Below are 27,921 nucleotides of genomic sequence, written 5' to 3'. Positions count from 1 at the left end.
TGGGCAAAATAATTCCTGATAATAATTTAATTACGATTTCTTTTAATAAATAATTAAATAAATAATGCTATCAGTCAAATTAACCTTTAATTATTTACGACACATATAATATGTGTATAATTAACAAAAAATATTGATAATAGTATTTTTTAATACCACATCAATTGTCAATGCCGACATATTGAGACACGTCTAATTACAAGATCATCAAAAAAATGTATTATGCATTTTTTTAAACTCCATATACAGTATTACTTTACTGACAATCATTTACATTCAACAAATGTTCAACATAAACTTAGATAATTGCAACACTAATTTTGTTTTAATAGATTTAAATATGTCACGACAAGTAGCAGACAGAACCCAGGCGCAGACAGAAGGAGGGGTAAACACAACAGACTTTAATAATAAAACAAAAAACCCTCGATGGGGGAAAAACACAATAACCAAAAACTGCTTTTAAAGACAAAGAAAAACTTCCCGCAATGGGGCAAAAACAGAAACTAAGGAACACTTAAACACTTACTAACAGAACAGATTCGTGGACAAGGCAAGACTGAGACGTGGGAACACTGGGTCACACAAAACATACCAAACACAACGAAGCGCACAGGACAATGAAACATGAGGCATTTTAAAGGGAACACAAACGAGGGATAAAGACACAGGGCAGGTGAGAAACATTAGACACGGCAGGAAAGCAATACCAGAAACGAGAGGGGCGGGGCCAATGACAAGACACTGGAGAGAACGCATATTATTGTCAAAAGGACAATAATATGTTTCTCTCCACACATAACCAAAGACTTTGTCATGGCTCTGCCTCAGGACCAGGAAATCCAAGACTAAAAGAAGCAGAACCATGACAAAATAGACACCGGATTTTTAGTCTAATTTGCAAGTAAATCCACAGCAGTTATGTGTTTGGTGTCCTGTTTTAAGCATGTTGTTATGCGGTTGTTAGAATGTTCTGGGTGACCGTTTACTAGCCCGTGTCAAAATAGCCCTGCCCTCTTCAGCAAGTTGTGCACTGAAGCCTAACCTAGGAGTATAAGCAATAGCATTACGAATGCCTTAACAAGCACAGGTGACATTCTAAACAACATTTCTGCAGGTCTTTTCAGACATGAGGCTAGCAATTAGCATTTTGGAAAAAACATTTAAAAAATATATATTTTTATTATTCTTTTACAAAGCTCAATTCATACGAGACTGATATAAACGGCTGAATATTAATCCAGAGATAGAGAATGACAGGTGCAGGATGAGAACAGGAGATCTAGTGTCTGACCCACTGTTGATCTTGTGAAATACTGATGTCCATTAATGAGAAGCACACATCTTGCAACACTATCTCCATCTGCTAAAGCTCTTGCCTGAATGAAACATGACTTTATTGCACAAGAGAAATCAGAATGTGACTGACCACTGATGACCTGGCCAAACAGCTCCTCTGGAGTGTCTCCAAAGAACGGCACACAGCCCACCAGGAACTCATACAGAATGATGCCCATTGCCCACCAATCCACAGGCTTCCCGTAGCCTTGTCTCAAGATCACTTCTGGAGCAATGTACTCAGGAGTCCCACACACCTGGAGAAATGTGTGCAGAAGGCCAATATGCAGACAGACAGCAAATGTTATGCTTTGGCTGCTAGCTTTTGCATGTTATTAATGGTTTATCAAACAAGGGTCAGAAAGATTGTCATATAACAATAGCAACTGAACATGTTATGAAATCAAAAACATTTGCAAACAATATGTTAATGTACAATATGTGGAAAGATTTTGAGATGCAATTAACCATAACACATGTACCTGTTTATCAGAGAACTCTCTGGCATCTTTTTCAATGTGACCCTCATAGAGGTTAGTGGTCATATTCATCAGCCCCACCTTCGACAGGCCAAAATCTGTCAGCTTGATGTGTCCCATTGAAGTCACCAACAAACTGTCAAAATGTAACAACATAGTGCAAACAATCACCACAACTGACAATCACACAATATACATTTTAACATTTACATTTAACATTTACTTTTATACAGTATATTAGTCATAGTCAGAAAGTAAGTCACTAACATGGTCCCTTGCTAGATACCCTTTAAACTGGATTTCAGCTAAAAAGTCAGAAAAGAAACTGGCCGTTTTCTTTTAGGGCGGTTTCCCATTAGCACTTTTGGTGCACACCCGGGTTCGATTAAGGCCAGAGTTCGGTTCGTTTGGAGGATGTAAACGCTGCCTTCCAAACCCGGGTGCGCACCCGCAAACTGTACCCGAGTCTGCTTAAAAATGGAGGTATGGGGTGTAATAGTACCAAATCGCAGAAGTGAATCGCTATTAATGACGTATTCTTTGGTAAAAATGTGTTTTTGTGTGTGTTTCACTTTTCTGACGAGCATGACTGACGTACTCAGAGTAGAGAGCTGTAAATCTAATCTCTGTTCGCCTTCAGCGTTCTTAAAGGAGACATCAGATGAAAACCCCACTTTTTCTGTGTTTAAGTGCTATAATCGGGTCCCCGGTGCATCTAGCAACCCAGAAAACGTGAAAAATAAGAACCCAGTAAGTTTGTTTTGGTGTGCCTTTCCCTGCAAGCATGTGAGAAATCGAGCCGTTCAGATTTCGCTCCGATTGTGACGTCCTAAGCGGATTTTATTATAATGTTACTGCCCCTTAATCTACACAGTTCCACCCACCGCACTCCGCCATTGTCACAAGCGACAGCGGTGTACGTGACGCCATGGCTAAAGTTCGTGGACAACATGCAATGTAGTCGCTGCACAGAGTCCAAACCTAGGAAGAGACAGGAGTGGATTTATTTTATTTTTAGTGGAAATACATCAGAAACCATAAGTAAAAACCTGCTTGTTTGCGCGAATCACTTCAAACCAGAGTGCTTTTTCAACCTGGGACAGTACAAGCAGGATTAGCTTCAAAGTTGTTCCTCAAGAGGGATCGAGACCAACTGAACGAGACAAAGCTGCCGATGTAAGTAATATTTATCAACAGTCTGAATTGACGTAAATGTACCGTATATATAGGAGGATAATATTAGCATATGATAGCGAAGGGAGCTAAGTCAGTCACGGGCATAATAGAACATTCAAAGCCAGTGTTAAACGTACTGTATATAAGTGCAGATGGACACTTGGAGTTTAGCTGTATGAATGTTAATACATTATGTGCATTAATATGTTTAGCTGCGGCAAGCTGTTTGTTTTGCTAATGAACAGGGGCGAATACTGGGGTTAGTTTCGTTTTAAACGTCTCACATCATTCGTGCTTAGGCTGAAAAATCTGTCACAGCAAACTAGCTCTCACGTTGTGTGTGTAACGTTATAACTTGTCAATGACAAGCGCTAAAATCTATGTAATTCAGCTGAGATCTGCAGTGGATTCCGTGAATTTTAGGTAAGCATACACGCAGAACGTAAGCGCATAAGCTGTTTGCTGTGACTGATTTTTTTGTCTCCGGACAAATGATTTGAGACGTTTAAGACGAAACTAACCGCAGAGGAATTCAGGAAATATAATTTAGCTAAACCATTGCTTGACACGCCGGACAGAAGCGGGGTGGGGTTCGCTGTAACTCATTATCAGTTAAAGAGACATGCACCAAAACGGGTGGCTGTGAGCATAGCTGTTTTTGACGAGGCAAGAAGGGTTTTGTTTACACAGCCATTGAGTGTTTTTAAGCAAAATATGTCCCAGACATTTCATGAAGACCCTAATAAATCATACCAACTTGTTGAAAGTGCTCGTCTGATTAGACCTTTAAGAGCATTCTTAAGACAGACAAAAGTGCCATTATGTACTGAAGCTTTGGAAACAAAACTAACGGTTCAAAAACATACATGTATAAAAGTGAAGCGAGCAATGTTATGCATTTTGCCGCCTTCTACTACGTCGTTGTTACAAGCGACAGGGTAAACAGCTGCTGGCTTGATAACGCAAACAAACCGCGGTTAGGACCCAGATAAAATAATATGAACGCAGTCCATTGGGGGCTGGGGGGAGCAATCGAACTAAATGTGAAACCACCCTTATAGTCTAGTGCATTCGCTGCGTGTTTTTTTTTACTAAATAACCAGATTTTGATCTTGGTTGCTTACTTGTCTGGTTTGAGATCTCGATGGACAATTCCATAGTTGTGAAGATATTCCAGGGCTAACACAGTCTCAGCAAAGTACATTCTGGCCATATCCACAGGAAGAGGACCCATGTTCTTCAGAAGAGTAGCACAATCACCTCCTGTCAGTATGAATAACATACAAATGAATGTTGCACAAATGTTATGCTTTTCAGTTCAATTGAATGAAACAGTACATACTGAAAGGCTATTTCAGGCAGGGATCAAAGTTGAGTAACTTGATACAAGTAACAAGCATCAGGTAAACAGATTGCTTTTTAGGGTCTGAATTTGTTCAGTTTTGGGAAAGTACCTTATACAGGGTTCCCACACTTTCATCAACACCAAACTCAAGGACTTTCAAGGACTTTTCAAGCAAATTTTGGTCAAATTTAAAACTGTGTTTTTGTGCCGTCCCGGGCACTTTGGGAAAAGGATACCATTTTTTATGATTTCTCTCTTCACAAAGGGCCATTTCAGAAGTCTGTTAACAAAGGGTACATGCAGTCACAGACATAAATAGACACCGCATTAAAGGCTTTGGCCTGTTGCTGTTATGGGTTCAACAATGCTGCCATATTGGAGAGGACAAGACATAAACAAAAGGGAGCTTCTTTGAATAAAAAGCACAATAACGTAATGTAAACGTTACATCGTTTTTTTATGATTTACAGTCTACGTGGAGTATAAAAATGTCTTGTCTCGAGTTACTTATAGATAGTCAGACTTAGAAAATTGTTCGTTGTTTTGAGGAATTTAGAAAATTCACACTGGTCAATTAGTGATTTGGCTTATTTTTCATAGTAACTGTGGAGACATTCCAATGCAAGTATGGGATACTGTACAGTACAGGCGCCCGCTTATGATAGAATAAAGGACTGAAGCGGAGACAAGTATCACACAGAAGGGGTTTCTTTTGCGATGACAACCGACTGGCTGTACATTATCCTGATTTTAACATGGCTACTTGCCTCAAGAGCAAATTATATCATGTATTATGTATTGATTTTAAATATTTTATTAAACCATTTCTAACAAATGCAAACCTACTGCAGGGAAAACATTTTTACTTTTGGTTTTTAGGCAAGAAAAAAAGTTTAAAAAAGACAAACATTCAATTTGGTTTAATCATTTGTAAATATAATCTCATATATGTTATTATTATTGTACTTGTCAGAATGACAAGTACCTGGATGATTGTGCATTATTAGTTTTGATAATAAACAGAGGAGAATGCCCTCAAGGACCTTAATTCAAAGGGTTCTGCCCTTCAAAGGTAGTACAACATAGGTGAGTTCACTTCTGTTTGGAATTCGCCTTTCATTTGAATATTTTTATTTTCAATTTATTTATTTAGCATTCAATGTGACAAGTAATCAACAGTGACCTGAGGGCGCTATGTACGCTTAATGTCATCTGTCAATCTGCATAAATAGTGCTCTGGAAAGTTTCAAGACATTATATAAAATAAACTGTAAATAAAAATATATGATATTACTGTATGATGATTATTATTACGGTTATATTCAAAATTAGGTACAAAGCAGTTTCTAAAAGATACAGATCTCTGAAGCGTGCAGGAATACACCAGCATTCAAACATTTCGTTCCATCACTGCTGATATGGTGAACTTGATAAAAAATGACTGAGCGACTTCAGACACAGCAAGCTCAAATATCCAAACCTCCACCCAAACACACAGCAAAAGTTCATTACTGCAACAGATAACACTGCTGGGAGCATGTTTTTGTTTTCGCTAAACCAATGCTATCTAGCTAGCATTTCAGTGTTTCTTAACATCCTAAAAACGATTCAAACTCTTAAGGCACATTCACTGACAAGAATAATGATAACTAATGAAATTATTCTTGAAATGAACGTAGCTGAAAAGAAACTTATTTAGCAGTGGTTTAATACAACATATGTTTGACTGTATACGATGATCTTAACCGTTTTGCTTGATGCATAACCTGCTGGTGTACTCCACATCTTAACTTTGATAAACCATATTTTATTATAACTCAAGCATCGTTGAATTTGCACTTCTCTGGCATTGAGCGAGTTAAATAACTCCACGCCTGCACATGATCACGATCCATCCGCTCAAAGCCTCTTTTTTTAAGTTCTTCCCGCTTTCCCTCAGATCAGCAACATTGTTTTGTTCTGGCTTCGGCAACACTAACCAATATTTTTAACAGCGCTGCAACTAACAAAATCTAGTTTGTTTAATTTAAGCACTTTCAAGCACCTATGTCTGTTTTCAAATACTTTCAAGCACTTTCAAGAAGAGTGGGAACCCTGCTTATATAAGCACTTCTGCTATTTTTTACATATAGTGGAGATTAGGAGGATGAGACTTTGACAAAAATAATGTAAGGCTGATTTAAGACAAACCTGTTCATTTTGGTTATTGCACATTTTAAATCCAAATAAAAACCAAGTATCCTGACTATTACAAGGTATGTTTATTCATCAGTCACTTGTTTCACAACAGGTAACATTACATTTTAACATAACATCCATTTATAGGCCATTCTGGTCTTTATATCGGAATTGGGCATTAAAATCCCTTAACTTACCCTCAACATACTCCATAACCATGCAGAGATGTCTGCGTGTCTCGAAGGAACAGTACATGCTGACCACAAAAGGGTTCTCGGCGAAGGTTAGGATGTCTCTCTCCACAAAGGCCTGCTGGATCTGGTTCCTCAATATCAAGTTCTGCTTGTTGATTTTCTTCATGGCGAAGCGCTGTTTTGTGTCCTTGTGTCTCACCAAATATACAGCACTACAACAGAATAAAACATTCTTCTATTATTCTGCATATGGTTGTGCATTAAATAAAGACAGTTACCTAATGTCACCTAAACACAGCTGTTGAGTTATCTTACCCATAAGCCCCATTACTGATCAGTTTGATCATCTCAAAGTCGAGTTCACAAGGTTTGCGTCGAGCCCGTAGTGCTGCACTTAGACTGTGAGACTAGAAGAGACACACAGCATGATGTACAGTATTACAGTATGACTCTCATACTAACAAATTCAACAGTGTTCTTAGAATAGAGTACCCTTTTCTCCAAAAATGGACTTTTGAGAATAATTTTGAATTTTGGAGATCTAAAAATAAGGTTTCTGTGATGTGTCTGAATATTCACCCGTTTAATTTTTCGAGCAATTGGTTTAGTTAAGTACTTACACTGACAGAGTCATCGGTCTCTGGAGTTTCTGCAATCCCGCTGTCGTAGCTTGTCAGCTGGGCAATTTCTGCAAAAAGCATTAATTGGTAAGGTCTTGGACTACAAATTCACATCCTTATTGGATACAAAAAGATTTCTGTGATATCTCATTCTGTGTGCTATCAAAGATTACGTTGGCAAGTGCTTTATCGGTCCTCATTTGTGAAGAATGCTTTAAACCCTAACCATGGAAACCATGTTTACTACTTTTCGCTACATTGGTCATTTTCAGGTTGGAGGAAAACAAGGAACAATGTCCCAAGACCCGTGACAAGGGTAAAAATGACCCCAAACCCTTTCTCCACGTCGTCAAGGATCAACTTTCATGTTGCTACTAGGGCTGCAACTAACGATTATTTTGATAATCGATTAGTTGGACGATTATTTTTCAGATTAATCGATTAATCGGATGTAAATGTAATTACATCTTTTGCTTATGATAAGTAAATCAGATATGGGAAAAGTATACACAACTGAACTCATTAGCCTTCTCCCAAAATGTTGTGAATGTCTCCATAATTAACACACCTGGTGAGTTGATTCAGGTGTGTTATATTAGAAGCAACTGACAATAGTCTCTCCCAAACGTGGGAGCGAGGGGAGGGTCGGCCAAGGAAATCATTTTTTGTGCCATGAAAAGTGAGATATTTGTCATTCAAATGTAGTGAAGTACAGTAAAAAGTAAACAGAAAAAGTAATACTTAAGTACAAATACTCAAAAAGTGTACTTAAGTACAGTACTCAAGTAAATGAACTTAGTTACCCACCTCTGAACTAAATAAACCACCAAATCAGGGTATTTAGCCTAATATGTACTTTGCAAAGTGCAAACGCCACAAATTGAGTTTTACTAATAATTACAACTTTAATTTTGTCATTTTAACACCTCTCCCTTTTAAACATTAAAACTGCGCAGCTTGAAGAGATGCATGCAAAACACGTTTGACTTTAAAACTGCACAACTTGTGCCGCACGGAGAGACGCAACCACGGAGATACACGTCTGACTTTAAAACTGCGTACCTCGCGCAGCACGGAGAGACACGTGTGACTTTAAAACTGCGCACCTCGCGCTGCACTGAGAGACACGTGTGACTTTAAAACTGCGCACCTCGCGCTGCACTGAGAGACACGTGTGACTAAAAAACTGCGCATCTCGCGCTGCACGAAGAGACGCATCCACGGAGAGACACGTCTGACTTTAAAACTGCGCAGCTCATGCTGCACGGAGAGACACATCTAAAATGGTAATTTTAAAAGGGAAGAAGACGCGCTTGATTTATAACTGCATGAATTGAAACCAAGATGAACTAAACTGTCAGGTCGCATTTTGTCGCATAGTGCTTCAAAAGACCGCCTCTGCAGAAGATCAACGCATACTTCTACAACATTTCCCCTCAAGCCCCGCCCAGAATATTTCTGCATGTTGTAGAGATGCAAGCAGAGGATAACTTGAGCAACAAATCTCAATTTCAAAAATTTCAATGTTTACGTTTCCAGATCGCATCAGTTTGTTTGCTTTACATTTATAGTATTAAAAATATGGTAATTTTGGTTAAGAATGTATAGAGTACATTCTAGGAACATTTTAATATGCAAAACTGTTTGCATATTTCATCAGAGAACATTTTAAATTAAAGAAAGAAATGTAGTTTGTGACATTTTTAAGCAATGACCCTGAGCGTCAAGAGCATGGATGCGCAATAACTGGCAAAAGAGTGATTCTATAATTATGGGTACATACCATGTCCATGGGGTGTATTTATCAATTTGACTAAATATTCATTTCAAGCAATGACCAATTTTATATTAGGTGATATTTCTCTTTCTTTTAATAAAGAAAGTTAGCAAGTTCTTTAATTTATTTAGCAAAAAATTATATTATATATATATATTATATACTGGAATTTGCAGTTTTTGTGCTGTCCGATTTCATACATTTCAAGTTTGCTCTTCAAAATTAACCCTAGAAGACATGTTTGTGGATATTATTTTCAGCATTATTTGTTCAAAATAATCATTAAAACATTTATATAACCCCTATAAATAAGCAATGGTTTGCACCAAATTCAAACAAGCAACAATGTGTGATGCCACACCCTTTTTGGCAGGAATTCTGAAGACAGTGTGGTAAATTTCAACTCCTCCTCTTCAATATTTCATCAAAATGATTGTCTGTATATGGAGTGGATTAATTGTTCATCAACTATGTTATCAACATTTTCTTGTGTATTTACCTTAGATGTTATAATCAACAAAATGTAAAGAAAGTACATTGAAATATAAGTTGATCAAGGTCATATGGTGACATGTTTAAGGTCTGTAGGGCCTAAAATGTGCCTAAAATGGAGGAAATGTCAACTGTTACCTGTCAACTATGTTACCCATCAAGTGTAACACAGTTGACAGGGAATAACACGGTTGACAGTGTTGTAAGGGTTTACTGGGTTTATGCTCATTAAGTCCATTGATTAAAAAACATTAACTTGATTAAATTGTTACTACACAGAAATTAAATGATAATATATAAAAGTGTAATAAGGTAGTAATTACATAAATGCATGATCTGAGTTATACTTATCAGGGAAGAAGTCAGCTGATCTGAAACCATTTTTTAACTATTGTTATTAAAATTTTGAATGATACAGGGATTAACTCAACAATATTATCCATACACTGAATAAATCCTTACACTCTAGCTAGACTTAACGACATCATTATAGATATTTTCCATTCTACCCCTATAGCCTACTCATATTAACAAACAATAATTTCATGGATCATTTTGATAGGTTTCAGTGATTTGAAATGACAGTTTCCTGATGACATATGTAATTTTAGCCCTATCAATTATGCTATACACCATTTCAAAACAGAGTCATTTCTGGTCTAGAGAGATGAGGTTATCTGCTGCCGAGAAGCAGCGCCAGTACAGGGCTCAGCGTGATGCTGATCCTGAGAAAAGGGCTGCATATTTAAAGAAACAATGAGAAAAGTGGCATGCCTTAATTGCATCTGACAGATTGTAGATTTGTTATCAAAATAAAGTTTTTATCATAAAGCAAGGTTTCTCTCTTCTTTTCCTAATGCTTCCCGTCAACTGTGTTACTTTGTTGTCAACTGTGCTACTTTGTTGTCAACTGTGTTACATGGGATTTTTGTGCCATAATTTGTTTAAATGTTGGCTGAACTGTAATAAAAATTATGGGGGACTTTTTAGAGAGCAAGGTCTGACATAATAATGTTGAATAACTCTAAATTCAACGTAATGTGGATTAATGTAGAAAAAAAATCATCCTTGATGATACTATCCCACAGAATATCAATTATCCAGCTCAAAATTCATATTTTCAAAGCAGTTAGACAAACAACCACAAACACACTAAAGAAAAGACTAAAGAACTTGCAAACAAATGTTTTATCGAATGCTTAGTATTTCATTCATGTCTTCTATGACACAACTTTTGTCTGTAACACATTTGACAAAATAATGAATCAGATGTTTAATTTGATTTAAATATTTAAGTTATCATTTGAGCTTAAGCTTGCCAATTAATGAATTTTGCACATTCCAGTGATATATTATGGAAACAAGTAGAATATTTAGCAAAAAAAAAACACACTGATTTCTTCACTTATAGGTTGGTATGAAATGTATCCCTAATTAAAGAATGACTCAAAAACAACACTTTTTCCACCTTTGTTTTTCCTTTTTAGTCAAAAAAACAAAGAAGTCGCTTCTTCCAAAAGAGTAATGTGCCAGTGCTGACTCCTGTGGTTTCTAAACAAGTTAAATGGTGTGGAAACCGGAGGTAAGTTTACACACATCATGAAACATTTACTTGGAAAAACTGCCACTCCAAACAAATCCCGGTGTGGCAAGACTCAGGAGGCTTCAACAGTAACTGATGAACAGCAGGAGGTAAATGAACCAGAGGGTCATTCAGCTGTCTCTAAAGGGACCTAAACCCATCGGAAAGACCTCGGAACAGCTGCCTATCTCCATTTCCAATCTTCACACAAAATGATCTGGACGTTCTCTGAGGATTAAGAAGCCTAGGAGGGCTCTGCGTCTTGGCAGAGAAGATGAGACAGAAGGTCTATGGGCGTATTCAGTTCTCATTAGCAATAATGATAGTCTTGAGAACAAAATCAGAGGTTCATTACAGGATGTCTAGTGTGTAAGGCTTTTAGCTAACACCTCAGGAAATTAAACACAAAAGAATGAAAGAAACTCATATTTTCTGTACCTAGGCTCTGGACCATGAACATAAATGTCATGAACATCATGTCATTCCCAACCTATATGACTTTCTTCAGCAGAACATAAAAGAAGAGATTTTGAAGAATGTTGGTAACCAAACAACATCGGCCCCAACTGACTTCCATTGTATACACTTAAAACCACTACGGCATTTCTCAAAATATCTTCTTTTGTGTTCCACAAAAGAAAGAATCAAGAGTCATGTTCAGGTTTTGCATGACATAAGGGTAAACAAATGACTTTTGTTTTTTATTTTTGGGTGAACTATCCCTTTAAATAAAACTTTCCTCAGTAATGCTAGTAGCCTTATAAGTTTCTGGTTTCGGGGCAGACTGATAAAACCTTGACTAATGGATCAAGCCAATCAAAAAAAAAAAAAAAATTCGAACTTGACGTTAAATGTTCAACTATTGCTGTTTCTGTGTGCAATATGCATCAGATGTTCTGTCAATGGCCTGTGGTCATGCCTTTTCAGTTAAAGCCTCCTACCCTCAAGTGGATCTCTCGTCAGGCCAAGTTGGCTGATAATGTATCTTGGGATGTCGGTCTTGATTCCTTGTCCCTCTTTGGCATGGCCCTCTGCAGCCTCCAAGAGGTGATAGAACTCTTCAGGGTCAAACTCCTACAAGACAAAATGTATGCATCATTCAAAAAGAGTCCAGATCATTCTGAAAAACAACTGAATTATAATCAACTGAATACACCTAAACTTGGGGAAGCATTCTAAACTTTCAGGAGCATTCTAAAACATGTCACATAAGAGGTGATGGGGCTGACTGATTTTGGAAAGTCTTCTAGACAACTTACCAGGCATTCCAGGAGTCGTGCAGGCCTGGCAATCACAATGAGAATCTTTTTAACCAGCTCCTTGATGAAGGTCACCTCTGCACTCTCCGATCGCTCAGTCGACTGCATTACAATGACAGAACACATCATAGGCGCCCTTTTAAGCATGCATCAATGAGAAACAACTTGAAAGGTGATGATCCTCTGCTTTTAAGTACGGCAGACTCGTCGCACAGGGGAAAGTGTATTCCAAATATTGCAGAAAAAAGAAGAACAAAGGCGGAAAAGCCTCTGGAGAGGTTATTTACCTCCTGAAAGAGCCTTTCCAGTTTATCTGTGAGCTCACAGAAGTATCGGGAGGTGATGAGGCCAAAACGTGACTTTTCCAGGCAGTCTCTGGCCAGCTCGATGATCTGGTGGTGTGCAAAGCTGAGCACACCATCAGCCAGCGGCAGGACATTCTCGGGGGAGTTGCTTTGAATGATCTCCTTGATGCGCTCCTCCATCTGAGCCGTGGCCTGAGGGGTGGAGAGGAGACATCAGGGCTACGGTGTGTAATCGCAAAGTCCCACAATGAACCTGGAGCTACAGTTCTCCACAAAACTGCCTAGCATTCACATTCTGGTTACATTCTGATATTTCAAATATTTAAGATCATTTTAAAATGGCTCCATCTTGAGATTCGATAAGGTCAAAACTAGGTGCACCAGTTGGTGGTTTAGCTGTCCAACCATCTAGACCTGCCTGGACCAGCTAGTAATTATGTAAAACTAGGTACCAACAGGAACTGGTTTAGCTTGACTTGCAAGGAGGGAATATCTCTACTCATTTGACTTTTGCTCTAATCTATTTGCACTTATTTGTACATTTATTGCCTTAAGGCTGTAATCACAGGACACTGAAGAGACATAGTTAAAGGGACAGTTTACGCATTTCTCAAAATATCTTTGTTTGTGTTCCACAGAAGAAAGAGTCATATACAGGTTTTGAACAACTTGAGTGTGAATAAATGATGACAGAAGTTTTATTTTTGGGTCATATGCTTACCTTAGGAAATCTTTCTTTGTACACGTGATTCATCATGATAATCTCATGGTCACAGCATGACGGTGATCTTCCAGGACTGTAACAAAATTCAAGAAAAACACATTTCAATACACGTGACATTCCGTATGACATTGTAACTTCCAGCAGCCACACACAAGCACCCTGCACCTGAGGCTGCGGGAGCGGGGACGCATGGCTGTGGCTCTTCTGCAGTCGTCACCAGAAATGCTCTCAGTGCAGAAATGCTTGGACAGGAAGTGCAGCTCATCCGGTGTGGGCTGGAAGGGCAGCTGATGGAGCTTCTCCTGTGATGAACAGGACGACTGGAAATGAAACGTAAAATACATTGAAAAAGAAAAGAAGAGAAATGGAATGAAGACAAACGAAAATATGATAACTGATGTGTGATGTCACACATCAAAATGCGAGCATGCACGTGAATGTTTCTTCAAGATGATAATCTTAAAATGATGGTTAATGGAGACCCCAGTCAAATACAAAAGTATTTAAGAGAGGGGCTTAGATGCAGGGCGACCTTTCCCTTGAACCTAATGCGTGGGCGATGTTAACATCCCAGATTGCTTTGGCTGTTTAAAAAGAAAACAAGAGTGATTCAAAAGCCCTTAAGACACCCAAGATCTTTCACAACCCTGTTGACTTCTGTAAACTGATTGGCGTACCAGCATCATATTGGGATGGGGAGCTGCTGCAACTGTGTCATTGAACACAGAAACAACCAGAGAGTGAGCGAGCGGGTGAGTGGGCAGTCTGGCGCTAATTCAGGGACATATTTACCAGCAAACAAATCTGGCGTTGCTCAGAGGGACATTAGTCAGATTGAGAAACAGTGATGGCAGCATCTGTTACCCGTGGCAGACAGTCTCAGTACAAATATCAGTTCAGTTGTGCGTATAAGCACACAGACCAATCCTAAATGAAAGCTTTAAAGCAAATATAGCAATTCAGCTTGGACAATGCTGACAACATGCAATAATATGAAAAGTTTATTTGCAAAAACAGATAACTCTGTTTTTTTAATTAAAAAATCATGTTTTTTATTATGTTATCATGTTTTCATTGTCTTTTTTTTGTGTTTGTTAGCTGCATTTTTAAAATTATTATTATTACTTCAAAACAACCCAACTGCAATTTGACCGATATTACTTGGAATGCACAATAAAAATTTTAAAAACGGAGTTCTGTTTTTGCAAATGAACTCTTTAAGTAATGCTAGAGGATTTAATTGTATACAACATACTGCATACAATTTTATAATGCAGGGTTTCCCAACTGGGGGATTGGAATCTTTATGACAATCTGTTAATGACAATGATATAATTTATCAGGGAATTTGCAGTCCTTTTTTAATAATCATAGAAGCAAGTGGATTTGGTTTTGTTTATAAAAATTAAGCTTTCTAACATAAAACATAAATGAATCCTGTATGGGGCAAGTTTCAGAAAATGTTAAAATTCAGATTTTTCTTATATTTTTTTTTCATAGTGACACCAAAAATTAATATTTGAACATTTAATTTTTTTGTGCTTACTACACTTGTATACAATTACAAATAAATGTATATATATAAATATAAAATGATCAATTATTTAATTGAAAAATATTTTCTTTCAAAATGTATCCAAAAATTGAAGTTAATGTTGTGGTAACGCTTTACAATAAGGTGCTATTTGTTAACAATAAGTTAATGCATTAGGTAACATGAACCAAAAATGAACAATACTTCTAAAGCATTTATTAATCTTAGTTCATGTTAATTTCAGCATTTACTTAAACATTTTTTTAATCAAATGTTGTGTCTGTTAACATTAGTTAATGCCCCATAAACTAACATGAATAACTGTATTGACATTAACTAACATTAACAAAGATTAACATTCTAAAAAACTAAATTGTGAATTGTTAGCTAATGCATTTACTACTGTTATACTGTAGCTCCTTGTTGTAAAGTGTTATCGATTTTGTAATACATACAGCTGACCAAACGGTGGGGCACCTATAATGGATACATATGTACAGTTGACTCTATAATACCCACAAATGTTCAGACCAAATCTATGCCCTTATTTACTTGTATTGTTTTTCAGCTTTTTTAGGCAAGGTGCATACTGACTGTGACTTCACTGTGCTATTCACTGCGTTATGTTTTCCAGTTATTCTGTTGCTGCAAATCATTGTCATTGTGTCAGTGTCTTTACCTCAACCGTCTGCAATGTACGGTACTTACCGAAACAGTGGAACTGGGTGTGTTCGTGCCATAGCCAGAGGAGGGAAGGGATGCCAGGGACCAGCGTCGCCCATCGGTTCTATAAAACAAGCAACCCTCAGTTAATACATGTCTCAAATCATTACAAGAACTAGGGGTGATGTTAGTCAACTCTCCAAGACAGAGATGAGTGGTACACTAGATAAAAGAAAAACTCTGAGTGAGCCATTTATTTTCAAAGTAGAGCTGATGAAAGCCAGTGACAGTATAATTCACGACACTCGGGTAGTTATCTTTTAAGGCAGCGCTTTGTGAGCAATTTCCTATGAGTCTTCAAGCTGATTAAATGACCTGATGATAATCACAGGAAGTCAAACGTCACAAATAGAGTAGAGCATTTCATGGACCGAGTAAATACTGAAAATGTACAGCACTGGATGTTGAACAGGTCTTTACACACAGGAAAGTGTGATGGGAGTAAAGATACAGTAATTGTCATTTCAATTACCTGTCTGCTCTTAGGCCGTGACTATAGGATTATAAATAGTAAAAATAATAATTGAAAAAAGAATATTCAAAACAACAAAAGGCATTTTTTCCTGTCTAACGGAACAGCATGGAAGCTCTGCTAAAGTCGCTGATTTGACGGTTAAACAGATTTAGGCTGTAGAAATCCTGTCAGCTCATGAGGTTTTCAAAAGCAGCAACCGAGAGCTTTTATCAACCACACCAAAGAAGAGAAGTGTCAGAGACTGCTACTCACATCAAAGAGCATTTTGTTTACGTGAATGTTGTACATTTCCCGACATTCCTGACAGATCTGGACCACTATTCTAATAATAATGCTACTTATAACTTTTCTGCTACATACTCTGATATAAATAGTGATATAGTTTTCCAAAAAAGAAAGTGAAAGTGAAAAGTGAAAAAAAAAAGTGAAATTGACCTATTTGTCAGATATGGTGACCCATACCCGAAATGTGACCTCTGCATTTAACCCATCCAGTGAGTAGTGAACACACGCACAGCAAGTGGTGAACACACATCATTTATATTCAAATTAAATATCATATGACAGTCTTGTGCTTTTTGGAGCTTTAACAGTTTGAGTTGAACATTTTGAGTCTGGATAAAATGACAGCATGGTCATATAATATTATTTGTTTGTGTGTAACTCAGGAATGGAAGTCATACATCTGGGATGACATGAGGGAGAGTAAATTATGAGAGAATTTTTATTTTGGGGTGAACTGTTCTTTTAAGGCTTAAAGATGGATGAATTTTACTGCATTAGCATCTGCAAACAAATACTTGAATTTTTTTATCATTTCAATGATTTTTAATGACTACTGTTAAAACTGATATGGTTACCTGCGAGTAAAGGAGAAATGAGCCGAAGCACTTGGGGAGAAGTTTCTTGGACTGTCTTGAGGACTGGTGCCTGCAAAAGGAGAAAAACATATTTAAAACGGTTTAAGTGCAACACTTCTTCCTGTGCCAGCAGTACTTTCTGCTCAGTAGGAAAATATACTTTCATTTATTTTCAAAAGAGGACACATTCTGTTCCTGTGAAGAGACAGGAATAATAAGATAATGTTTACCCAAAATACAGATTTATTCATCATATAGAGGTCCTCATGCAAAATAATAATCATTTAAAAATACTAATAATAACTTTACCAATAAAAACGTGTTTTGTGTTTATATTGTTTATCATTTAGAGATCCTCATGCAAAAAAACAATCATTTAAAAATACTAATAATAACTTTACCAATAAAAAATGTCTCGTTTTTGTATTGTTTTTTAACATGGTTCATCTTTAAAGTTGATATTATTTGAAAATCCAAAGTAGTTTCTTCTTATCCAATAAAACCTTATATTAATATTGTTAACTACAGTTAACATAAATGAACAATGAACAATAGTTCCTAAATATCTCTACGTTCATTTCAACACCTACGAATACGTATTTAAAATCAAATGTTGTAATTTAGTTAACACCATGAACTAACATTAATAATACAGATTAAGAAATGCTGTAAAATATCTCGTTCATGGTTAGTTTGTTTCAGCTAATGCATTAAATAATGTTAATGATTGAGACTTTGCCTTGTAGATATTAATAGAGAGAGTATAGAAACTTACTCTATACCACATGTATTTCTAAATTATAACATATTTTAATTTGGTCCACAAAGGAACTGCATGGCTTAAAATCCTTCAAATGCAAACAAGATCATTTATGATAATTTTGTGGTGTTAGGCCAAACGTTCATCCAAAATGAATAAATGATAAAAAATCCATTTGAAAATTCATGAAAAACTGCCCCTTTAACCAAGAAGCAGGCTAGCAAGGCTCCCATCTCTGTAGCCATATGTGCTCTCTGCTCTTATTAGCTGAACCCCACTGTTTCGAGGGATTGCTTTTGGCAATATTGACACTTCTGAGAGTCTGGGAGATCCCAAATCATGGTCATTAGAACCAGTGTTTCTCCTCCGCTAACACTGAAAACTGCCTTCTGCCCTGCAATAATTACAGAAAATTAACCTGAGTGAATATGGAAGGGAGTTAATGGTTAGTTAACAGACATCTCTATGACTCCCCTGGTGTTGATAAAGAGAGGCCTCTGAGCTTTACTGATGCTTATTTGTGGTGACTCATTTAACAAAATTCACACAGCCGATAAGAAAAATAAGATGCGAATAATGCATCATGTTACAAACTGACATTATTTTCCCAATGACTGTTGCCAATATCTGTCTGTCTATATCTTAGCAGATACAACCAGTCACAGTCATCAACTGATGCTGATCATCTCAAAAAGGGCCAAATAAAAATGATTTGTTAAGGATGGCATACCAACATATCCCTACATCTTCAGTATTATGGGCTGTCCTAACATAATTTACCAATCTGCTAAGGTCATCAATGCTATAGATATTTGATAGCTCATGCTGATGTAAGCCAGCAAACTATGCCTCTATATTTCATGTCTATAAAACTTAAATCCCAATAAGATGCTGTAATTTAATCAACAAGAATGCTGAGTATTCTAGTAGAGTACAGAGATGGTGTGTGTAGAATAAGAGAGGAAAATTCACTGGGCAGCTCATAAATTAGACACAAGATAGCTGCATAAACAGGCTTTTTTCCACAGACCTATTCCATTTATTCAAACCTCTGGACCTACTCCTATCCCATACTATTTTTATCACTCATTTATAGTAAAAGAACTGGTGTGACAAGACAAATTCATGGCCAATCAGAACATACATTTGATTTTTTTTGAAAGCCACACATAAAGTGTACGTCCCTACTATTGGACCAATGTCATAAATTAGGTGTCCAGAGAAATAATGAAAGCTCAACAAGATAAAAGAATATTGGCCAGTAAGCCAATCAGAAACATGGCTGGGTGACATCACATACATTGATCATCATCAAAATTTGACAAGATTTTGGGATATCACATTTTAATCTTAATATTTTTGGTTGTGCTACTCTTTGTCACGCCTTGTTGCACACCTCGCAAATGATGGTGTTTTGTTTAGTAACGGTTCTCTAAAAACCAAACCCTTCCCATCGTACACACGGTGTGTAGCCTTTTCTTTACTAATTCATCACCAACATGGGTGACGTGCTAACTACTGACCAACAAAACGTCTTGTTATGTGTGACTATCATGTTGCGCCTGGTTAGAACGGAGTGTTACTGTGTCAGTCTGGCAGACTTCAGACATCAAAGCAGTAATGCCAGACGTGCACACGTGAAAACACAGACACACATACTAAACAGATTACCTGTGTGTGATGAGAGAGGTGAGTGTGGTCGAGGAAGAGCAGCCGACTGTCCACTTCCTATAAGACTCTTTCTGTTGCTCGTTCTGCAGCTAGAAAAACAAACCAAAGCATTGTTATTTTTTTTTAAAGAACCACTACAAAGATAAAACCTGCTGTGAAGTGACTACAGTTTTTGTTTTTAGACAGGTGAGTCATTGAAAAGAGTAGTAATACTGGCACAAAATGGACATCTGTCATATTTTACTCAAGCATTAACATCTATTTGAAATGGGTTGAGTTGACTTTCATGAATAATAGAGCAAATGTTATGTCCTTTAATGCTGCACTGTGAGTTTGCCAAGAGAACTGCTCGCTTGTTTACAAAGATAATGAAAGTAAAATCACTCTTTTCGAAATGATCTTGGTAAATTATTTAACAAGACAAGCTTTCACACCCAACCAATTTGTCATCCATGTTTGATTTACAGACTTCTAAGGAGCAATTTCCTCATCGTGCCACATGCACAAGATGAAATAATATATCCTGTACAATAATTGTATTTATTTATTTCATTTATTTATAATTTATATTACTGTACACCATAAAATTACATTGCCATAAAACAAGGCACAAAATCACTCACAAAAGTGTTCAGCTCTATTCCTCTCGTGAGATGAGCTTAAAGGAGACATCAGATGAAAACCCAACTTTTTTCTGTGTTTAAGTGCTATAATCAGGTCCCCGGTGCATCTAGCAACCCAGAAAACGTGAAAAATAAGAACCTAGTAAGTTTGTTTTGGTGTGCCTTTCCCTGCAAGCATGTGAGAAATCGAGCCGTTCAGATTTCGCTCCGATTGTGACGTCCAAAGCGGATTTTATTATAATGTTACCGCCCCTTAATCTACACAGTTCCACCCACCGCGCGCCGCCATCGTTGTATTCACAAGCGACAGCGGTGTACGTGATGCCATGGCTAAAGTTCGTGGACAACATGCAATGTAGTCGCTGCACAGAGTCCAAACCTAGGAAGAGACAGGAGTGGATTTATTTTATTTTTAGAGGAAATCCATCAGAAACCATAAGTAAAAACCTGCTTGTTTGTGCGAATCACTTCGAGCCGGAGTGCTTTTTAATCCTAGGACAGTACAAACAGGATTAGCTTCAAAGTTGTTCCTCAAGAGCAGTACTCGAGTTGAGGGGGGATGGCATCCCCCTTTGAATTAAAGATGATCAAAATCATCCCCCTTCTAAAATGGCCATCCCCCCTTCCCATCCCCTGTTATTTTATCAATGAATGTGTAAATATTACCAGTGGTAATTTACCACTATTATTTTTGTGACTATTGAATAGGCTAAAATACTGTGGACGAGGGGAACGTACACATAATGACACGACGATTTGTTTTAAATTGAAGTCACATCAGTCAGCGACATAGCAGCACAGGTGCTGGTGCCGGTGATTTCAGCATCATGGCCAAGCCCAAGCGACATGGACAGCTTGACCTGAGGGACTTCGGCTTTAAGAGGGCAAGAAGTAGCACAGAAGGTAAGTCAAGAGTCAGGAATACTTTTGATATGTCACCAAAGGCGGAATCTCTGGACAAGAGGCGATAACAACAGTTAACGATGTTAGTTTGGAGCTTTTTTTCTTGTTAGCTAACGCCAGCTAGCTAGCTAACGTCAGGTTAGACTTTACATTCAGAAAGTTAATGTTAGATTTGGCTTCTGTTTCACCTGGAATATCTTACTGCAGGGTTTCCCACAGCACTTTACAGCAGCCGCCTAAGCAACACACGCCTGCCTCCTTAACTAGCCCAAGTAGAATTTTTTTTTTTTTTATGAGCGTTATCCGCCGTGTTACTCTGTCCTGTCCGATCAGCGGCATCTGGTGGAATGTCATCGCGCTATCTATCATCGTTCGCCAAACATTCTACAAAATATAAATGGCAAGTGCAAGGAAAGCCATTACTAGCCATTACTTTTCCTTGCATGAAATTAAAGACTAACAAAACTAACACATTTTCTGGGGGAAACCCTGTTACTGGAATAGTAAACATTTCTCTAATTGAATATGGGCTAGGTGACTGCCCTCTTATTTTATAAAAAAACCTAACTTGACAGTAGGCTACTTGACTGTCTGCTCATTCTAACAAAACCATAATGCAATTGTTTTAATTTACATTAAAAAACATGATTATGAAACTCTTTGGAAGCTTCTATGAGATACTGTAGCGGAGAATGGGGTAGGCAGCATTGAACTGATCCATTATTAATTTTGCTTCCCCTTTTTTGTCTTTTGTTTGGCCACCTCAAGTTTTATATGTATTATTTTCAGATTTTGAAAATGGTACATTTGTTTAATCCATTTGTTCTTGCACTTCAATTGAAATGGACTTGACTTGAGAGGATTGAAAGGACTGGACTGCTGCTGAGTGGTCCAAAGTTATGTTCTCTGGTGAAAGTAAATTTTGCATTTCCTTTGGAAATCAGGGTCCCAGAGTCTGGAGGAAAAGAGGAGAGGCACAGAATCCACGTTGCTTGAGGTCCAGTGTAAAGTTTCCACAGTCAGTGATGGTTTGGGGTGCCATGTCATCTGCTGGTGTTGGTCCACTGTGTTTTCTGAGGTCCAAGGTCAAAGCAGCCATATACCAGGAAGTTTTAGAGCACTTCATGCTTCATGCTGCTGACCAACTTTATTGAGATGCAGATTTCATTTTCCAACAGGACTTGGCACCTGCACACAGTGCCAAAGCTACCAGTACCTGGTTTAAGGACCATGGTATCCCTGTTCTTAATTGGCCAGTAAACTCGCCTGACCTTAACCCCATAGAAAATCTATGGCGTATTGTGAAGAGGAAGATGCGATATGCCAGACCCAACAATGCAGAAGAGCTGAAGGCCACTATCAGAGCAACCTGGGCTCTCATAACACCTGAGCAGTGCCACAGACTGATCGACTTCATGCCACGCCGCATTGCTGCAGTAATTCAGGCAAAAGGAGCCCCAACTAAGTATTGAGTGCTGTACATGCTCATACTTTTCATGCTCATACTTTTCAGTTGGCCAAGATTTCTAAAAATCCTTTCTTTGTATTGGTCTTAAGTAATATTCTAATTTTCTGAGATACTGAATTTGGGATTTTCATTAGTTGTCAGTTATAATCATCAAATTAAAAGAAATAAACATTTGAAATATATCAGTCTGTGTGTAATGAATGAATATAATATACAAGTTTCACTTTTTGAATGGAATTAGTGAAATAAATAAACTTTTTGATGATATTCTAATTATATGACCAGCACCTGTATGTTTAACTCAACTCAACTCAACTCAACTTTATTTATATGGCGGTTTTTACAATTTTCATTGTTACAAAGCAGCTGTACATAAGACATATTGACTATAAGCAAACCAATTAAAGTTGTACCTGCAAAAACAAGAAAAAGGTGAAAACAAAGAAGACAGACATACCCACATACAAAACACTCCACACACACAATATGCACACGTACTAACACACACACACACACACACACACACACACACAGACAAGTACGCGCATACACAAAGACACGCGCGCACGCACAGTGAGAGCACACATTTAAGATAAAGGAGAGAGAAGCACAGGTCAAATATAACAGACTATAAATTCCTATATGCAATATTAATTAAGTAAAACTTCAAAATTCTAAAGCAGCCCCCCCGGCCGGGCAGATGCAAAACAGTATGCAAACGGTGGCGAGGAACCCAAAACTCTAATCGAGAAAAAAAAACTCAGGAGAACCCAGGCCCAACCAGGGGATTCCAGTTCCCCTCTGGCAAAAGCTGCTGCCTCTGCACAAGCTCCAGAGAGCTTGCACAACAAGGTTAAATAAAATAAACAAACTTACTAACAAGGTAAATTATAGTTTAAGATTATCATTAATAATCTAATAGCATTTGAAATTTTGTGGCGAGGACGTGTCAGGTGACCGCGTCCTTCTTTATCCAGCTCTATCATCTCAGCTCTTGTCAGGTCGCCGCTTCCCATTCTCCGCTCTACCATCAGGTCAGGCCATGAAGACGTGTCAGGTGACCGCGTCCTTCTTTATCCAGCTCTATCATCTCAGCTCTTGTCAGGTCGCCGCTTCCCATTCTCCGCTCTACCATCATTTTAGCAACAATATTGATACAAAAGGGAATATTACTTTATTTGACAAAAAACTACCATTTGTTTACTCTTCTATACAATCTCAAAATTGTACTTGAGGTTTATTCTCCTCTCAGAACCTAAAAGTCTACAGTACAGACAGCATATCATAAAGTGTCATGATTGAGGGGCACCACTCAAACAGATCCTCTAAATTCACAGATTAAATGTATATTAATCTCACCCTGTACCAACCGAACCCTGTGTAGGCTTGCTGACAAATTCACTGACATAAACGTGCCAAAGATTTCACTGTCTGTCCTGAGGCAGTGTGAAGCCCTTTGCTATAATCAATAAAATGCTGATCAAACTCATTCTAGATGCCAGCAGTTTACAAAGCTACATATGAAAAGAATAAAATCTTGTAGGCCTGTGCCCTATCCTTGTGTCAATATCAAATATCTTCATTTATTCATGTCCACAAAATTGTATGTATGACCTGTGTAGACCTACTTTTCTCTCAAAACGTCATGCAACATTCACAATGATTAAGATCACCGATTAACTTGTGCATCGTGCATCGTTGAATTGATTAAAATGACATCATTTGTAAGTCGAGCCTTTCTTCACAACAGCTCATTATGACTTGAAATGTTAAAAAAACAGTGCACACCGGACGAGAAGCGGCGCCACACGTCATGTCTGGTTGGGTGCTGCAGAAAGGAAACACAAGCGTGCGCAGTCACGTTCTACTTACAATTAGGGCTGTCGCGATTATTAAATAATCGTCTCATCGCGATTGTTTGACCTCATCGCGATGGTTTCAGATCATCGCAATTATTGCACATCTCTATAGAAGACACTAGGGGGAGCTGTAGTGCATCTGCATATTGCATATTTTAGTGTATATATTGTTACTAAAGCATGGTAATACTTGTAAAATGTACCACCACAACACAATCACTTAAAAAAAACTAAAACATATACAAATTACCTGCAGTACAATTTAATATTATTTAAGCAAATCTCAGTGTGAAAACCAGTCTATCAAAATTTCATTAACACACAAGTAAAATTTTATTGTAGTCTTGCAAGTGAGATAAAAACAGACTAGAAGCTTTTCTATGACTGATAGTATTTTAATGGTGGCTTCAATTCACACCTGATCAATTTACTTCATTTACAAGTATTTGGCGGTTGTATTATTGACAGGTAAAAGCCTAAACCTTAAATATATGATGACCCAATTTTTTCCGATGTATTTCCAAGAAAAAAACATAGACTTGTATTCAGAACAATATGGTCGTTTCAATCGCTGAATCAAAAATGTATGAGAATTAAATGTCAAAGCTCAAAAACAGACAATTAATCGGCATAATCATCAAAGCCCTAAAACAGACAATTAATCGGCATAATCGCAATGATTTATCAGACAATTAATTGTCAATCAAATTTCATAATCGTGACAGCCCTACTTACAATTGCGTTTTTTTCCTTCAGAGCTTATAACATCAAGAGCTTTACTCTTCGAAGAGAGTGAGGCATAAGGATGATGACTTCGGAATGGAACTTAGGGAATGATTTCTGCACGCACGCGGTTAATGTACGACTGCGAGTTGGGTTACTACGTTGCATATAGATCCGTTTTTCCACGATTAGTTATGTAAATGTATACACTGCCAAAAATAGGAAAATTGTTCCTTAAATGTGAGATTAATACTAGGGCACGACGGAGTGCCACTCCATAACACCAGAAAAGCCGCGCACATGCGGGAAGCAGAGCGAGACGGTCGGCATATGTGCCCCGGCCCAATTTAACCCCTGCCAACAAGATCATTCAGAAAACTCTCCTGAAACAGGACAAAAAGGTAGGGATGTAACAATATTATCGATATTGTGTTATAGCAATAGCAAAATTGTCTCAATATTGTCATGGTCACATGACTGTATGAAACGATAGGTCTTCCGGGCCTAACATAGAGAATGTTAGAAAAAATATTAAATGTTACCTTTTGGCAAGTTCAAAAGGTCCAATTATTTGATTTTATAAAAGGGACTTTTAGGTCATTTGACCCATCTCATACTATAACTCATTCCTCTAAGCAACAGTTATGATTAGAGGCTAAAGAAAAGATGATGCTTATGGCACTTTTCCAAGACATCATTTGTCATTTAAAATGCAACAAATACCGTACTGTGGACTGTATATCAAGGTATTATCGTACAGTGAGATTTTTATATTGTTACATCCCTACAAAAAGGTGCCGACAGGATAAAACAGCCCTACTGGCATCACAGAGGACTTTTAGAATCGAGACCTCGTTGTATTATGGTAATAAGATTAAATATGGTTGTGTCTAGCACAATACTGGAGGACAGGGTGAAATCTAAGAGGAGAACAGAACATGTGACTGTGGCCAGCTTTTCAGTCATTGATTCTGCAGTTGATGGCTAAATGAGAGCTTGGCAGACATCACAGATGACATTGCAAAGTCCTTGTCATCCGATAAGGGGCGGTTGCCAGATTCTGAAGGTATCACATTTATGGAGACTTCACCCAAAAAAGAAACTTTGTAACTCACCCTTGTGTAATTCAATGTACTGTATATATGTTTTTATTTTGTATGAAGATACAAAAAATAACAATTCATTCAATAATTCAATAATATTCAGGCTACTCTATTCTATACAACAAAATATTATTCTGTCTGTCATAGTCCAAAGGACAGAAAATATAATAAGCTACTTTAGCCTATATGATTTAAGTGATATATTCCAAAGCCATATGATAAGCTTTGTGTGAGGTACAGACAGAAAATTAAAGGACCATTGTGTAATTTTTAGCGGCAACCAACCGCTCACTCCACCCCATCCCTTTCGAAGCACTATGAGAGAGGATTAAGATGTCGTCACGTTTTGAAGGGGAAACCCACGCTGAAATGACTGCATAAGACAACGACTCTAACATTTACTGTCTGAATCATGACAAACTATCAGTCACTGCTCATGTCAGTAAGCATAACGTAACGGCACCTTCACATTCCAACAACTGATAACAACTGTCTTCAGATAATAAACACTTAAATTGTGAGAAAGGCGGCATAATGTAAGAAAGTAAATATTGGTTGATGTCAGGGAAGAGGCAAGAGTTCTTTCTAAATAGTTTCATATATTTCTGATAAAAAAAGCACAATTAAAGGGATAGTTCACCCCAAAATTAAAATTCTTTCATCATTTACTTACTGTGCCCTCATGCAAACCTGTATGACTTTCTATCTTGACCAAAACACAAAAAAAGATTGAAGAAACAATATCGGTCCACATTGAGTTTCTGACAAAACCAAAACATTTCTCAGAATATCTATTTTGTGTGTTCTACAGAAGAAAAATACATACCTGTTTTAAACAACATCGGGATGAATAAATTACTAAAAAAAATGTTTTTTCGTAAACTATCCCTTTAATACAGATATTTTACACAAAGATTTACATGTTCACGACTTCCCGTAATACGTGATCACGTTTGAAAGGTCACGCGTCTGACGTTTATACATCCCAGATAATTACATGAACGGATCATTTTAAACAATAATCTGGCTCAAAAACATAATATGTTTCGCAAAACATCCAGCAACAACTGCATGGTCTTCATTCTCACCACTCGTAAACAACGGGTCGGTACATCCGCTTACGTCAGACATAAATAAATAAATGTATTTGATAAATGTCATAAAAGTACAATTTACAAACTCCTCTTATCAGTTTAATGGAACTGTAATGTTTTGACTTCATGGATTATGAAACACCACCAAAAGAGTACAGGATCTTCCACATCTTCCATAGCAATATCTATTTATAAAAATTATGAAAAAAAAACTAATCTACATTTTTTACCATTTCATTTTTCCCACTACAGTATGTTATTAGGTGTTATAAAACGTATAACATTTTGCTTCTTACTCTCTGTGACCCTTCAAATTAAAACAGCTGATTTTGGCTCTCAGTAACCAGAGTGAAAACAAGGACAGGATAGAACAGAAGAACTCTGAGATTTTAAATCAAGTTCAGTTGACAGCTGTATTATGAAATATTATGAAGACTTCCAATAAATAGGCACATACATGCACTGTAGTTACCTTTTATATGCAGCATATAACTTTGTCATTTAATTTAAAATGTCAGAAGTCACACACAAAGTAACCACCTCTGTAGATCATTGATGTTATCATGATTACTACAGCTAAATGAATTACTCATTACTAAAACTTCAGCCCTAATAAACACAAAATTTCCACCCTGTACTAATAAACACAACACTGT

General features: G+C 37.4%; 1 protein-coding gene across 11 annotated transcripts in view; it reads right to left on the bottom strand.

The window, feature by feature from the left end:
* mast4 (microtubule associated serine/threonine kinase family member 4) overlaps positions 1-27,921 on the bottom strand; it is a 130,185-nt gene that overhangs the window by 20,968 nt on the left and 81,296 nt on the right. For 10 of the 11 annotated variants that reach the window (XM_057329032.1, XM_057329033.1, XM_057329035.1 and 7 more), the window contains 14 exons: positions 19,493-19,581; positions 17,062-17,131; positions 15,712-15,790; positions 13,635-13,789; positions 13,467-13,542; positions 12,728-12,937; positions 12,441-12,542; positions 12,123-12,255; positions 7,331-7,398; positions 7,026-7,117; positions 6,714-6,922; positions 4,118-4,256; positions 1,821-1,953; positions 1,430-1,595 (listed from right to left, as the gene is read on the bottom strand). In XM_057329032.1, coding sequence (XP_057185015.1) covers positions 1,430-1,595; positions 1,821-1,953; positions 4,118-4,256; positions 6,714-6,922; positions 7,026-7,117; positions 7,331-7,398; positions 12,123-12,255; positions 12,441-12,542; positions 12,728-12,937; positions 13,467-13,542; positions 13,635-13,789; positions 15,712-15,790; positions 17,062-17,131; positions 19,493-19,581 — 1,721 coding nt within the window. The remainder of the gene's footprint in view (positions 1-1,429; positions 1,596-1,820; positions 1,954-4,117; positions 4,257-6,713; positions 6,923-7,025; positions 7,118-7,330; positions 7,399-12,122; positions 12,256-12,440; positions 12,543-12,727; positions 12,938-13,466; positions 13,543-13,634; positions 13,790-15,711; positions 15,791-17,061; positions 17,132-19,492; positions 19,582-27,921) is intronic. The other variant, XM_057329034.1, reaches the window with a different exon arrangement.

The sequence above is a fragment of the Triplophysa rosa genome, linkage group LG2 (assembly GCF_024868665.1).
Source record: "Triplophysa rosa linkage group LG2, Trosa_1v2, whole genome shotgun sequence".
Classification (NCBI taxonomy): Eukaryota; Metazoa; Chordata; class Actinopteri; order Cypriniformes; family Nemacheilidae; genus Triplophysa; species Triplophysa rosa.
Note: the sequence above shows the minus strand (reverse complement) of the source record. Positions and strands in the feature narration are given on the sequence as shown.